Source organism: Danio aesculapii, chromosome 12, assembly GCF_903798145.1.
Source record: "Danio aesculapii chromosome 12, fDanAes4.1, whole genome shotgun sequence".
Lineage (NCBI taxonomy): Eukaryota > Metazoa > Chordata > Actinopteri > Cypriniformes > Danionidae > Danio > Danio aesculapii.
In genome coordinates, this window is record NC_079446.1 from 42,920,638 (window position 1) to 42,937,763 (window position 17,126).

The 17,126-nt window shown below is 35.7% G+C and overlaps 1 protein-coding gene across 1 annotated transcript in view; it reads right to left on the reverse strand.

Moving 5' to 3' along the window:
* Window positions 1-17,126, reverse strand: part of jakmip3 (Janus kinase and microtubule interacting protein 3) — a 93,117-nt gene that overhangs the window by 29,937 nt on the left and 46,054 nt on the right. The window contains exons 8-9 of the mRNA XM_056469791.1: window positions 5,037-5,234; window positions 917-1,036 (exon numbers count right to left, since the gene is read on the reverse strand). Of these exons, the coding sequence (XP_056325766.1) occupies window positions 917-1,036; window positions 5,037-5,234 (318 nt within the window). The remainder of the gene's footprint in view (window positions 1-916; window positions 1,037-5,036; window positions 5,235-17,126) is intronic.

Genomic DNA, 17,126 nt, shown 5'->3' on the forward strand with positions numbered 1-17,126 from the left:
CCATCTGTGCAGTAATCCACCAATCAGGCCTGTATGGTAGAGTGGCCAGACGGCAGCCCCTCCCCGTCTGGAATTTGCCAAAAGGCATCTGAAGGCATCTCAGACCATAAGAAGCAAAATTCTCTAATCTGAGGAGACTAAAATGTAACTCTTTGGAGTAATACCAGACGTTACGTTTGGAGAAATCCAGGCACAGCTCATCAACAGGCTAATACCATCCCTATAGTGAAGCATGGGGGTGGCAGCATCATGCTGTAGGGATGTTTTTCAGCAGCAGGAACTGGAAGACTAGTCAGGAGAGAGGGAAAGGTGAATGCAGCAATGTACAGAGACATCCTAAATGAAAACCTGCTTCAGAGTGCTCTTGATCTCAGACTGGGGTGACGGTCCATCTTACAGCATGACAATGACCAATAGCACACTGCCAAAATATAATTGGAGTGGTTTCACAACAACTCGGTGAGTGGCCCAGCAAGAGCCCAGACCCAAATCCTATTGAACATCTCGAGAGATCTGAAAATGGCTGTACATCACCGCTTCCCATCCAACCTGAGAGGTACTGCAAAGAGGAATGGCCAAAAAATTCCCAAAGACAGGTGTGCCAAGCATGTGGCATCATATTCAAAATGACTTGAGGCTGTAATTTCTGCCAAAGGTGCATCAACAAAGTATTGAGCAAAGGCTGTGAATACTGATGTACATGTGATTTTTCAGCTTTTTTATTTTTAATAAATTTGCAACAATTGAAAAAAAAATCATTCTTCACATTGTCATTATGGGGTATTGTGTGTAGAATGTTGAGGAAATAAATGAATTTAATACATTTTGGAATAAGGCTCTAACATAAAAAATGTGGAAAAAGTGAAGCGCTATGAATACTTTCCAGATGCACTGTAAATGAAATCAACAAACTCACGAGTTCATTTCGCTCCTCTGACAGCAGTGCATTTCGGTCCTCCAGTTTACGAATGATGGCACTCAGTTCTGCGATTTTCAGCTGAAACCGTCGAGCGTCTTTCTCATCCAACTGCTGCATCTGGAAAACAAACCAACTGCAGGTAACTGGAAAAAACACTCATTCATTCATCGCATCATTTTCCGGTGTTCTCTCATCGGTACACTCACCAAACTGCTTTAACACAAACATTTGTCTTGATTTGACTTTCTATATGTGACTCTAGATCACAAAAACAATCATCATACAGTTGAAGTCTGAATTATTAGCCCATCTGTATATTTTCCCTCAATTTCTGTTTAATGGAAAAAGATTATATTCAGCACATTTCTAAACATAATAGTTTTAATAGCTCATTTCTAATAACGGATTTCTTTTATCTTTGCCATGATGTCAGGCAATAATATTCAATCATTCAGGAGGGTTAATAATTCTGACTGTATTTTCTGGCAACTCCATTTGCTGCTGTTGGTGTATTTGGGAAATTCTGTAAAACAGTGGACTTGGAGCTCTGGCCACATCTGACAGAAAGGTCACTGATCAAATCCATCTTTTATCCAGCTGAGAAAATGAAAGCACTTGAAGCTCAAAGCAAACCCACAGCAGCATGAACACAAGTAGCAACCCAGGCTCATTCTGAAAACATACCTCAATATATATTTCTGGAGAGTGCCAAATACGTTCCAGGAGGTATGTTTTGTTGCAGATTTTGTTTTCGCGAATCCAGCAAAGGTCGCTGTGTATTCTTTTATAGATCTCAAATTTGTCTCAGTGCCATTCGCACCTGCTCTTTTCGCATAAATCCACCAGAGGCCACTATTGACTGACTGTCAACTGACTGAGCGATTGACTGACCGACCCTCCCCCTTCCCTAAACCCAACCAATAGTGTTTTCAAAAGCAGATTGACCAGCGTCCACCCACTTCCCTAAATCCAACCGACAGTGTTTTCAAAAGCAATGCAGAAAAAGACAAGCCCTCTGATTTTTACCACTTTTTCAGATTTTACCACATCCTCACCCTGTTACCCTGTTAATGTAAGTTTTAAAGATGAAATGCAGCCATACGTAGCTCTGGCATTCGTCTAGATAATTCGTGATCTCCAGAAACGTATATAGGGCTAAGTTTTCAGAATAAGCCTGTGTTGCAACCAAGCCTATACGATACCAGGATACAAGTAAACATACTCTGTGTGTTTTTGTGCATGTGTGTTTTTGTGACATATCAGGACACAAACATGTATAATGACATGGATATGACAGGTATATAAGCAAAAGTTGACTTTATCAGGACATTGCCAACGTCCCAATTTGTACTTTGAGGACTGAGTTTAAGTTTAACAACTTCATTAATCCCGCCAGTGGCAATTAAATTAGGACAGGAGCATCATGACTGACACCCACACGCACACACACACACACAAAACAATCCAGCATGCTTCATAATAACTTTAAAAATATAATACTACTAAAAAAAAGCAGACCTTCATTAATTCATTCATTCATTTTATTTTTGTCTTAGTCCCTTTATTCATTAGGGGAATAAACCGCCAGCATTTGCTGGATAAGTTGGCGGTTCATTCCGCTGTGGCGACCCCTGATGAATAAAGGGACTAAGCCGAAGAAAAATTATTGAAATAAACAATCATACATTAAAAATATCAAACTTGCTAAAATTTGATAGGTTATATTTATCTGAGCTTTTAATCCCATACACTCCTAGACGTGCTTTACGCTTGTCTGATGCTGATCCTTAACTGCTCAAGGAACGTGGCATTTGCATTCATCCTTGAATATTTTATTGCTGTATACTTTGTCTGTAAAGTGCCTTGAGATGCTACTTTTAAAGGCGCTATATAAAAATAAAGTTTATTTTTATTATTGTTATTATTATTAAAGCCTTATGGCTTCAAGAACAAAGGTGCATTTATATCTATTAGATGAGCATTTGATGCTTCTGAATCTTCTTCCAGAGGGCAACAGTACAAATTATGGCTTCAGAGGATGAGAGTTATCTCCCATCACACTTTGAATTTTAAAAGTAGGCTAAAGCAGTAAAGTAGGGACGAGGTAGTGTCACAGAAAACACAACAACATTTTGGACAGTATAAAATATGTGGAAACTTATGGAATGTCGCTACAATTCACAAAAACTGCACCCTTGTACCCCAAATGTCCTCACAAGTATGGTGGTAATTTTTGACTTTGTGGGGACATTTTTTGGTGATGAAAACCACTCTGAATTTTTAGGGTACTCTTTAGGCATTATTAAGATTATGGGAAGACCCTCCAAAAATGCAATCGATGTGTGTGCGTGAGCTATGCATTTCCTAACAGTCCTAAGAAGGTGAAATGTTGAAAAGATGCACTCACTATTTCAGCTTCAGCTCATATGTAAAGCCGCCAATGTAGTGTTGCATGATGACAGACTGAAGATGCCATTTTCACAGTGTAGTCTATTTTTGTATGTCTACACTTTATTTATATGATGATATATTTGACTAAGCGATTAAAAGCAAACCCTTTTGAGATTTAAATGCCACACTGATGAAACAAGAAAATACTCAAAAATAAATGAATAAATGGAAACACCCATACACACTCATACACTATGGACAATTTAGCTTATTCAATTCACCTATAGCGCATTTATTTGGACTGTGGGGGAAACCGGAGCACCCCGAGGAAACCCACGCCAACACGCTGAGAACATACAATCTCCACACAGAAATGACAACTGGCTCAGCCGGAACTCGAACCAGCGGCCTTCTTGCTGTGAGGCGTGTCGGCCCAATAATAATTAAAAAAAAAAAAATAAAATTATATATATATATTTATTTATTTATTAATAAATGCTTTTATTAATAAAATCTCTCTCTCTCTCTCTCTCTCTCTCTCTCTATATATATATATATATATATATATATATATATATATATATATATATATAAAATCATAATAATAATAATAATAAATTAAACAAATGAACACAAAACAAAATAAAAATTTGTAATGGGGATTTTATGAATTATTAGTTAATTAAATAATACTATTAACGAGCTTAAACAAAACAAAAAATAAATAAATAAATAAATAAAGTAAAATAAAATAAAATAAATAAAATAAAAAAATAAAATAAAATAAACAAAGTAAATAAAATTAAATAAAAAATAAAATAGCATTCATGGGCATTTTGTGAAATACTACTAATAAAATGAAAAAATAAAATAAAATAAAATAAAATAAAATAAAATAAAATAAAATAAAATAAAATAAAATAAAATAAAATAAAATAAAATAAAAAATAGTATTAATGGCCATTTTGTGAAATACTACTAATAAAATAAAATAAAATATACACAGATTCTATTGGTAAATTTCACCAAGGGTGAATTTATTTATTTATTTTAACTAAAAATGCAATAAACATTTAAATATTGGAACCAAATAATTAATAATTGAATGCAATTTCAGTAGCTCAACTATACTGTAATAAATCACTTAAGTGATATTTTTTTATTTAACTTATAATTATTAAAGGCACATTAAAATACGTGCAGTAGAGGGTTAAGCTTTCAACGGAGGGTTATCTTTGGCTGAAAAACAGTAGCTGTGCATATACCTTTTTGTGAAATAAAAAAGTCAAAAACATATGTAATAATTCAATAATGTCACTATGCAATTTCTGTAGTCTAGTACAGCGATGGGTCACTTCCCAAAGAAAAGCCTTGATCCAAAATGCAATGCAAGTCACTGAATAAAAGCATCTGTAAAATAAACAAACTGAAACGCTGTTAAAGATGAATGCAACATTTATTTATTAACAACAGGCCCTTATTCCAGGAGCAGCAGGAGACACTCAAAATAAAGCTGCTTTAAATGCTGTAGATCAAATGTGGAGGAAATGAAAGACCTGTTAGATATAAAGCCAAAGCTGCACAACTATAAGCATTTGACATTGTGCTTAGGTCTCCTTTATCACAGATTTGGCTTTCGGAGAGCGGGTGTGAGCAGAGCGCAAGCAGAAGTGCAGCAAGCAATGTGTGTGTGAGTGTGGTTTAGTAATGAAGTAGAAGTGCTTACAGCGTTAGTAGTGCTGTCTGTGTCTCCTGCAGTGGGGGAATAAGGGCCTTCTCGTCTGGGGCTGGAGTCTCGCAGCAGGGCCAGCTGAGTGTCTACAGCCTGTTTCTGCTGCTGTAGTTTCCACGTGTGGCCCGCCTGAGCGTTCAGCTCTCTCTCCAGCCCACAGACAGCACGATCCTTTAGCTTAATCTCATCCATCTACAGGACAGAACACACAGCACGGTCACTCACACACACGCTCACATGTGCTGCACTGACAACAGGACAGTCGCAAACTGCACCAAAACATGACTGTCAGCTGGCAGGAGGAAAACACACTCCAATATCACAGACAAATGAAGTATGAATGGATAAAATGTACACATTAAATGGTGAAATGAATTTAAAAAGCTCATTAAAACAAAATAAAATGAATAAAAAGGTGAGAATAAACATGAACATTAACTTTTAAAAGTCAATGTGAAGTTGGAAAATTTATTTTACTTACTTTCTTAATTCGTTGATTTTCCTTTAGCTTAGTACCTTATTTATCCTGTACGCAGTACTGGGAAAACTTTCTTAATTTGTTTAATTCACTTGTTTAAATTAGTTTAATCTATTTTTTAAATGATCTTTTAAATTTTTTTAATAAAAGTAATAATTTTAAAAAATATATATTTTTTATTTATTTATTAGTTTATTCATTCATTCATTCATTCATTCATTCATTCATTAATTAATTAATTAATTAATTAATTAATTAATTAATTTATTTATTTATTTATTCAATTATTTATTTATTCATTTATTCAATTAATTCAGTCATTCATTAATTTATTCATTTTTATTTATTCATTAATTTGCTTATTTATTTATTCATTTATTCATTCATTTATGTATTTATTCATTCATTTAATTATTCATTTATTTATGTATTTATTCATACATTCATTTATTTATTTATTCATTTATTCATTCATTTATTTGTTTATTCTAGGCATCTAACAAAATATAAATTATTATTACAATAATGAAAAAAAAATTCAAAGTCGTGTTTATAATTAAATATTATTTGGGAAAGAGTGCCTCTTTAAGACTATTTTATCTTTTATTAATATGTTTTAAGTATGTCATTTAAAATGTAACATTAATCCCTTCAAAACAGGGATTCTGAAAACAAATAAATAGTTACTATTAAAAGTCATCATGAAGTTGTTACATTATTTACTTTGTTTATTTTCTTAATTTGTTTCATTAGTTTGTTTAAACTATTTATAATGCCCTATATTTATTTATTTATTTATTTATTTATTTAATTCCATCTATCCAGGCATTCAAATATATCAATAATAATAATAATAATCCTAATAATAATAATAACAACAATTATTATTATTATTAATAAAAAAGAAATCTTAATTTGTTTAAACCATTTTTAAATGACCTTTTATTTATTTATTTGCCTATTTAATTCCATCTATCGAGGTATTTCAAATATATCAATAATAATAGTAGTAGTAGTGGTAGTAGTAGTTGTTGTTGTTATTACAAAAGAAACCTTAATTTGTTTAACCTATTTTAAATGACCATTTATTTGTTTATTTACTTATTTGCCTATTTAATTCACTTTATTAATAACAATAATAATAATAATAATAATAATAATAATTATTATTATTATTATTATTATTATTATTATTATTATTATTATTATTATAAATATTATTATTATTAAAAAGAAAAACTTTTAATAAAACGATTATGCTATAGTTGTATTTGAAAGAAAAATAAAACTCCTGAGTACCCCTTTAAGTCTACTTTAAAATATATTTATAAAAGATAAAGTACGCCATTAAAAATGCAACACAATCTTTGCAAACGAAAAATTCTGCAGACTTGCATAATCTATTAATAGACAATCAGAGCTTACGCCACATCTAAGAACAAAGTGACTGAGTTTCACTGTGTGAAAGACCTTTATAAGACGATTACAAATTCTCAAAAAGTCCTGACATTCATATTTTAGCACCAAAAGCTTTCCATATGCAGGACATTCACACTCGTGTATAGCTACTGTGCCTCGTGTGCTCCATTATGTTGAGTTTTGCAGTCATTTTCAATTCTCTTAGTGAATTATTACACTTTTAAAATTTCCTTCACATCCGAACATGCAGGTGGAAAATCTTTAAGCTGACCTTTAACAAATCATATCATTGACAAGATGGCCTGATGTACAGTCCAGGAACAGCTCAAGATTTATATGCAGTATATATATATATATATATATATAGACTCTCACAGAAGCTTGAATTATGCCCCGATACTAACACTGCATACGATTCTTACATCTCAGTTTCTACAAACCTGCATGGAAGTGGACAAGTGGTAATTAGCTGATTATCTCTGACTGGTGAGAATAAAGCATGAACTGATTACTCAAATTTAGTTCTTTCAATGCCTCTTAAGGGAGAAATGAATATTCATCAGGTTTATTTCAGTAGACACAAGTTTTGGCTAAAAAGCTCAAAAATAGTTCTTAAATTACAGCAAATAAAAAAAGGTTCTTGAACACTTTTTTGACTTTTGGTGAAAACAAACCTCTGTATACACTCACTGGCCAATTTATTAGGTACACCTATATTTTATTTTATTACACCTTGGTGCCAAACGGGCTGGTCTGAGTATTTCAGAAACTGCTGATTTACTGGGATTTTCACACACAACCATCTCTAGGGTTTACAGAGAATGGTCCGACAAAGAGAAATATCCACTGTACTGGTGGGCGCAAATGCCAGAGGTCAGAGGAGAATGGGCAGACTGGTTCCAGCTGATAGAAAGGCAACAGTAACTCAAATAAGCACTCGTTACAACCGAGGTATGCGGAAGAGCGTCTCTGAACACACAACACGTCGAGCCTAGAGGTGGATGAGCTACAGCAGCAGAAGATCACACAGGGTGCCACTCCTGTCAGCTGCGAACAGGAAACTGAGGCTACAATTCACACAGGCTCACCAAAATTGGACAATAGAAGACTGGAAAAGCGTTGCCTGGTCTGATGAGTCTCGATTTCTGCTGCCACATTCAGATGGTGGGGTCAGAATTTGGCATCAACAACATGTAAGCATGGATCCATCCTGCCTTGAATCAACAGTTCAGGCTGGTGGCGGTGGTGTAGTGGTGTGCGGGGATATTTTCTTGGCACACCTTGGGCCCATTAGTACCAATTGAGCATTGTGTCAACGCCACAGCCTCCCTGAGTACATATATACATATACATATATATATACACATATATACATATATATATACACACATATATATATATATACATATATACATATATATATATACACATATATATATATATATATATATATATATATATATATATATATATATATACATATACATACATATATATATATATATATATATACATAAATATATATACATATACATACATATATATACATAAATATATATACATATACATACATATACATACATAAATATATATACATATACATACATATACATACATAAATATATATACATATACATACATATACATACATATATATACATATACATATATAAATATATATACATATATACATATACACACATAAATATATATACATACATACATATACACACATAAATATATATATACATATACATACATATATACATACACATACATATATACATACATATATATATACATACATACATACATATCTATATATATATATATATACATATATACATATATATATATACATATATATACACAAAATACAGAAACTGTAAATTAACAGATATTTCATAAATGCAATAAATGCAATTGTGTGTGTGTGCATGTGTGTGTACAGGTTAGCAGCAGGACCTATTGCATCTTTAACAATGCTAAAGCAAATGTTGAACTACTGTATAATTAATAATTGCAGTACAACTACAGTTCATGTCAGTAAATACATTAAAAAACGAAAGCTCATTATAAAGTGTGACAAAAATGGAAAAACTAATAATCTGCGCCAAGTAGTGAAATCTCTATAAAAACACTGATATTCTTCAACCTACAGGAAAAAGGAAAAACTATTTAGAGAATCAAAGTGTAATTCTCTTCTGTTCGCCTCTTTAGTGTGAAATTGACTCATTCTGTGGGTCTGTCAGCTGACTCACACCAACACACCCACCGACGGCTTCATCACAGTGATCATCTCAAAGGAAACCTCTATGTTTATCTGTGTTATATAAAGCACTACATGCTTCGGTGAGAAATATCAGCCCTTGGTTTCTTCTATGGCATCCCTGGAGTGAAAATGAAGTCACTTATTCAGCAGTTGAAGTCAGAACTATTTGCCCTCATGTGAAATTCTTTTTCTTTTTCAAATATTTCCTAAATGATATTTAACAGAGCAAGGAATTGCTCACAGTATTTCCTATAATATTTCTTCTTCTGGAGAAAGTCTTGTTTGTTTTATTTTGGCTAGAATAAAAGCAGTTTTTAATTTTTTAAAAACCATTTTAAGGTCAATTTTATTAGTCCCCTTAATAAATCATTTTTTCTAGGGATGCACCTGATTTTTTAGCCGATATCGATAATCGATAACTCTTAAGATTTGGAGGCAGATAACCGATATATTATAGTTGATAAATATAAATATTTCAAAATGTTGTATTTTTATACAATAAGCAACTGATTTCATTTCAGAAACTTCATAAAAGTTTGATCTGATCTTAAGAACTGAACAGCCTACTCTGAGCAAAAAAGTAAAAAAATAATTCAAAATTGCAAGGTGATCATAGACCTACAGTATATTCATGATTTCACATAATAATTAAGCATGCCAAACTAAAATTATTTCCTTTTCTTCGCATAGCAATTTAACAAGCTACTTGACTGTTGTATAAAAATAAGAGATTAAAAACCAAAATGGGACTTAATTAACAGACAAGCAAAATTAATATCTTTTAAATTAACACGTTGTATTTTTCCTGAGGCAATTTAAACCAAAATACACAATGACACTCTATCAAACACATCTACAATGATAAGGAATATGGTTACTTACTGAGTTATGAACGCACAGCAATAACTGTACAAAGCAAGGACAGACTTCGAAGAAAACAATGCGAGGAAAGCTCCATTATCAGTGTTGTAAAGTGTAGCTGACCGATTCCAGCCTAAAACCTATCCAAAACCTGCTGAAATGCAAAAACAACCGCCCATAAATCTGGAAGCTATCATAAGCGGTTCTAGAGTGGAGGACGAGGGGGTGGGGGTGAGAGAAGGGTGACATCTCCTGGGGAGATCATAACTGGTTTATAAGTGAAGACCGGGGGGGTTGATTTGGTTCTGTAGAGGTGCAGGTAATAAGTTAAGACCGGGGGTTTGAAGTCTGGGGCTGGAGGGTGAGCGGTTTCAAAACCGCCCAAATTTTCTCTACCCGCCTATGTAATTTTTTACCCACACAATCAAATTCAAAACCGCCCAATCTGGCAACACTGTCCATTATAGTGCACTGGACAAATCTGAACAAGTTTGACATACGCATGCGCGAGGCAGCCAGTTCTGTACAATTACGTAATCAGCTTAAAGATATTAGCCTAATTTTGATATTGGACAAACAACGATAACATTAATTTAGCATTTATCGGCCGATAATGATATGGCCGTGCATACCTAATGCTTTAGATTGTCTACAGAACAAACCATCATTATACAATGATTTGCCTAGTTAACCTAGTTATGCCTTTAAATGTCACTTTAAGCTGTATAGAAGTGTCTTGAAAATATCTAGTCAAATATTATTTACTGTCATCATGGCAAAGATAAAATAAATCAGTTATTAGAGATGAGTTATTAAAACTATTAGGTTTAGAAATGTGTTGAAAAAAATCTGCTCTCCGTTAATCAGGAATTGGGGAAAAAATATACAGGGGGGCTAATAATTCAGGAGGGCTAATAATTCTGACTTTAGCTGTAAGTGCACATTATACGGCACATTAGCATTTTAAATACACTGTTTTCATGAATACGTTGATTATAATGTATGCTATTACACACGCCTCACTGTTTCCTTGGTGATCCATCTGCATGATTAATTAATTTAATAGAGGAATATCAGCCGTGGACATTTAGTGTCCGGGCTTCAGGCCAGCACACCCATGAGAGATAAACAGCTTCATGAACACTGCTGCATGATCCTGCTTCTTCATCGAAATGTCCTAATTTTTCAATTTCCCTTCATCTTAGGATTTCTCTGAGGACCGTACTCTGAATATCAAACCAAACAAACAGAAACACAGCATGGATGTGGATACAGTCATTACACATCATGTCTGCTGCTGCATCTTTCTGAAGTCAGATATTGATGGGTGAATGATATATACAGTTGAAGTCAGAATTATTCGCCTTCCTGTGAATTTTCTTTCTCGAATATTTCCCAATTTATGTTAAACAGAGCAAGAAATTTTTCACAGTATTTCCTATAATATTTTTTCTTCTGGAGAAAGTCTTATTTGTTTTATTTCGGCTGGAATAAAAGCAGTTTTTAATTTTTTTGAAACCATTTTAAGTCCCATTAAGCAATTTTTTTTCTCGATTGTCTATGGTACAAACCATCATTATACAACACGCCTGTCAACCCTCCCGTTTTTCCCAGGATTCTCCCTCATTTTACAGTTATATCCTGCTAACATCCCGTAAAGGTATTTTCTTGTATTCCAAGGGTCCACGCATTTTGGGGGGCCCCAGACATATTATATCACCAATATTTATTATAAATAATAAAAATAAAATACATTTATTTTATAAATGTTACTTTAGATTTATTTTATGTATTATTACACTTAAAACAGATTGTGTGCTACTGTTAATTTAAATAATATTTTATTTATTTTGTTAATATTTCACATGATGTGAAGCCTTTCCACGAATAATACACCAGGCTGATCCGAATGTCCAAGATGCTGCTACCTCAGCAGAAAAGCCGCGACGGCTGTAATCCACGCTCCCTCGTGAGCATCTGCGCTCATCTCTAATTGACATCTCAATGCCTCAGACGAAAGAGTCTCTCTTTCATGTGTCAGAGAGCGTCTCTTTCTTCAAATCTAATCCTGTTATGCCCTTTATCCACAGACTCAACATTATTTATCCAGCCTTTCCACACAACCCATCCACACACATACATGCTCAATAAACACACAACCTGTGTGCATGCAGAGGACGGACACATCTAGACTATGAAGAGCATCTAATTTCACATTTTCTAGGCACTAAAACAAGATCTGTACAACTTAGCACAGGTTATATACAGTAGATATCGCATACGGACCCTGAGCATGCGTCAATAGCGCCGCCACATTTGTACAGTGCTCCCAGCACATATGCACTAGTCAAGATAGTGTGCCAACGTGAAGATGCTAGACTTGAGCGCTGTGTACGGGTGTATTAATGAGCAAACAAAGAAAACAATGTTATTGTATGCTATTAACTTTTGTGCTAAACAAGTAACATGATTGATGATAATACAGTCTCTTACTGCACTGAACATAAGGCAAAGTAGCACCAACTCGCACTCAATACTCGGCTAATGCTAGTTTTGTTGAATAAAATAAGCAAACAATGCCAAAGAAATATGACAAGACGTTGCTGATCCATCAATGTAGAAACGTGATGTAAAATTATAATGTTCGTAATTAAATAAAAATATTTGCATAATGACCACCGGGAAAACTCCCAATCATAGATATATATATGTGTATATCTCTGGCTCTGGATGGCCACAGTCCTCCACTGCACCTTGGTCCCGCATTCATTTCAAAGGAGCGCTACCCTGTACTAAAATGGCGGCTCTATTGATGCATTCCTTCCAACAGACAATAACAGGGCAGGCCACATCTAATGTAAATATCTATGAGCACAGGTAATGTAGTATTCAGAATCTTGTTACTAGCGACACTGGTGGCCAACAGGTGAACTGCAACTTACTGCTTGAGTTTAAAGAGCCCATATTATGGGTTTTTGAAAATGCCCTTCCATGTAGTGTGTAACACAGCTCTAAGTGAAGTGAAATATCCAGCTAAGGCTTAAATCTGTAAGTGTACAGTGTTTAAAACTATTGATTCATCTATAAAAGAGTCGACTCATAGTGCTTTAAACGAGTCGTCTTGATAACGAGTCATTAGGTGTTTCGTGATGACGCAGCTACGAAACACAAGTAGTTAGGCACGCAAACCCGGGAGATTTGAAACCTGCGGCCCCGCCCACTAACAGAAAAAAAAGTCTCACACACACACACACAGACAGACACTGGTCGAATGAAGTCACGCTGTGCAGATAGATATTATTGAGTCTAATTAAAGAGGAAACCTCAGCATTATAGCCCAGCCTTGAGCAGTTCTGAGTGCTTCTGAAAACTATAGGCTTACAAAGAAGACTTCATCAGTTTGTTAAAGGAAGGATCAGTGAAGACTGTCTGAACATGGATCAGTGCATCATGAATCAGTTTCTACCCCCATTTCACCAGTGTAAGTACGTGCGATTAAAATTATTGCCTCGTTTACTCTAGCTTGCAAATTATGTATTTAGCTGTGTTTTGTTACTTGTAACCGTGTGTACTGTATCAGGTTAACTCTTTATATTCTCATATAGAGTGTAAAGCCACGTTGAAAACGCGACGCGTGCCGCTTTGATTCAGATCGTCAGCTGTTTACACACATGCAACGGTCAAGTTTCAAAATATTTCAGCTCAGATTCAAGGGAGCTGTCTAAATTGCACCCAGCAAGCTGAACTAGCGCTCTAGGCGTGTGTCGTGTCCTCGGGTAGGAGTAATGTGTGTGTGTGTGTCTCCTCGTGTGTGTAACGCACAGGTATTTGCGGATATAACTGAGCGCCGCGCCGCCTCAATTCAGCCGCTCCTCTATGGACGCGCCGGCCCTGTGTGTGTGTAACGCACGGGTATTCGCGGATATAACTGAGCGCCGCGCCCTCTCTATTCAGCCGCTCCTCTATGGACGCGCCGGCCCTGTGTGTGTGTGTGTGTGTGTGTGTGTGTGTGTCTCCTCGTGTGTGTAACGCACGGGTATTCGCGGATATAACTGAGCGCCGCCTCAATTCAGCCGCTCCTCTAAGGACGCGCCGGCCCTGTGTGTGTGTGTGTGTGTGTGTGTGCGTGTGTGTGTGTGTGTAACGCACGGGTATTCGCGGACATAACTGAGCGCCGCGCCCTCTCTATTCAGCCGCTCCTCTATGGACGCGCCGGCCCTGTGTGTGTGTGCGCGTGTGTGTGTGTGTGTGTGTGAAAAGAGCAAGAAGACTGTGACTAGGAGGCTAGGAGATCTCCTCGCCAGTTCTTGGACTTTTTGCTCAATAAAATAGTTAGTCGTCAGTATTTTCTAGTCCATCGTCTGTGTTTACATTCACCCACTGGCAGCCAAAATCCACTATGAAGCGTGTATGCACTGTGACTACTTTTATATTGTAGATTAGCAGCTGGGCATTTCACTCGGTCTCACGCTGAAGCCTGTCAGTGTCGTCGACCAATCGCAGCAGGCTGTCATCGGTCCAATCAGCGCAGATTAGCTTCGCGCTGAGGAGGGGTTTGGGAACAAATGAATCGCTGAACGATTCATATGGGAGTCGCTGGGATAATTAGGTAAAAATAAATGCAGATTATAAGACCATGAAAGTGTTGTTTGACCTTGCATGCATATTAGACTGTTGTTGGAGACCCTTACAACCTAAATATGACCCTATTTCATGTATAATATGGGCTCTTTAAACACTGTTAGTGTTAACAATGAAATGGAAAAAAGTTATAACACAATTTTTAATGACACTTTAGCTGATTTTAATTAAGTTAATCAGGTTTAATATCTTATTTTTTTTCAGTTTGACTGGTATAAGTTGAGATGACTAGAAAAGTTAATTTGATTGAACTAAAGAAAATTAGACAGCAACATTTTTTTTTATTACTATTATTATTTTATTATAATTTTTTGTTACAGTTTTGAGGAATAAAATCTCTTAGAATAAATGTTGGAATCAAAACACCACTCTGTGTTTGAGTATCAAACGCGTATTATAGTGCACACTCACTGGCCACTTTATTAGGTATACCTTACTAGTGCCCGGTTGGACCCCCTGTTGCTGGCTGCACATTCATGATGCGAATCTCCCATTCCACATTCCAAACGTGCTCTATTGGATTGAGATCTGGTGACTGGAGGTCATTTGAGTACAGTGAACTCATTGTCATGTTCAAGAAACCAGTCTGAGATTATTCGTGCTGGAAGTAGCCTTCAGAAGATGGGCATACTGTGGTCATAAAGGGATGGACATGGTCAGCAACAATACTCAGGTAGGCTGTGGTGTTGACATGACGCTCAATTGGCACTAATAGGCCCAAAGTGTGCCAAGAATATATCCCCCATACCATCATACCACCACCAGCAGCTTGAACCATTGATACAAGGCAGGATGGATCCATGCTCCTCTGACATCAACAAGGCATTTGCACCCATAGAACTGCCGCTCACTGGATATATCCTCTTTTTCACACCATTCTCTGTAAACCCTAGAGAATGTTGTGTGTGAAAATCCCAGTAGATCAGCAGTTTCTGAAATACTCAGACCAGCTCGTCTAGCAGCACCAATAACCATGCCACGTTTAAAGTCCCTTAAACCCCCTTTATTCCCCATTCTGATGCTCGGTTTGAACTGCAGCATATCGTCTTGACCATGTCTACATGCCTAAATGCATTGAGTTGCTGCCATGTGATTGACAGATTAGAAATTTGTGTTAACGACCAGTTAGACAGGTGTACCTAATAAAGTGGCCGGTGAATGTATTATAGTATTTACAACACTTTGGTAATGAATGCTACAGCGTACTGCAGCATTAAGTATAGTGAAGTGATACACTGTAATTGAAAAGTACTGGAGTATACTTTAGTTTTTATTTCAGTAAACTGTAGTGTATTGTAATGCAATATACACTTTTGGGGCTCTAATTAAACAGGGGGCTCTAAAATGCTCTGGTCTAAAGTAAGGGTGTCCAAACTTGGTCCAGGAGGGCCGGTCTCTTGCATATTTTAGTTCCAGCCCTGCTTCAACACACTTACCTGTAGGTTTCAAACAAGCCTGAAGGACTCTATTATTTGATCAAGTGGGTTTAATTAGGGTTGGAACTAAACTGTGCTGAGCTACAGCCCTCCAGGAACTCACTTTGACAACTGTGGTCTAAAGCATGGGTCTGCAATTTCTGATTGCATCCTGTTTCATACCCTCGTAGAAAACGTTTAGAAACATTTTTAATTTTTAAGCAGTAGAGCACAGCTTTCAGCGTCTGGTCTGTGATGTGCACAGATATGGATATTAGTTCTTAATAGGGTAACTCATAATAAAGTGTGATCTCATATGGAGTAAATTTGCATTATTTTGGTCTGGCAGATCCTCTTTCACAACCCAGTACTGGGTCATGCCCGGATGGTTGGTGACCCCTGGTGTAAAGCATTTGGCACAGGTTCACTTAGGGTGTGTTTGAATCTACTTTCACTACTGGCAAAATAATTTGCAAATATAAAGGTGGACTATGTTTGATACATGCCATGACTATCTATTTTTATATTTATGTAGACGATGATCATTTTTTTTTTACATTTTAATCCTTTAAGTTTTATTTTTAAAGATGTTTGTGTGCTGCTGTGGATTCCTGTGTGTAATAAGCAGTGTGCCCACACATTGTGGACCTGCCTAGGCACACATGTATCCACTAATGTATCCACTGGTAACCATTGACTTTTATAGCATATGTTTTTTTTAATTATGGAATCAATGGTTATCAATTTTCAGATTTCTTCAAAATATCTTCTTTTGTGTTCGACAAAAGAAAGACACTTATGAAGGTGTGGAGTTACTTGAGGGTGAGTAAATAGTGAGTGAATTTTCTCTATAATAGGGGGTGAACTATTGCAGAGAAAAAGCAATAGGCCTTGGAAAAAGACAGAACTTTTTGGTTAAGGCTGCTTTTTTGTTTTCTTCAGAAGTTGAATCTAAGTTCCTATTTAAACACAAGTAAATCATTAAGTAGTTAATTCAA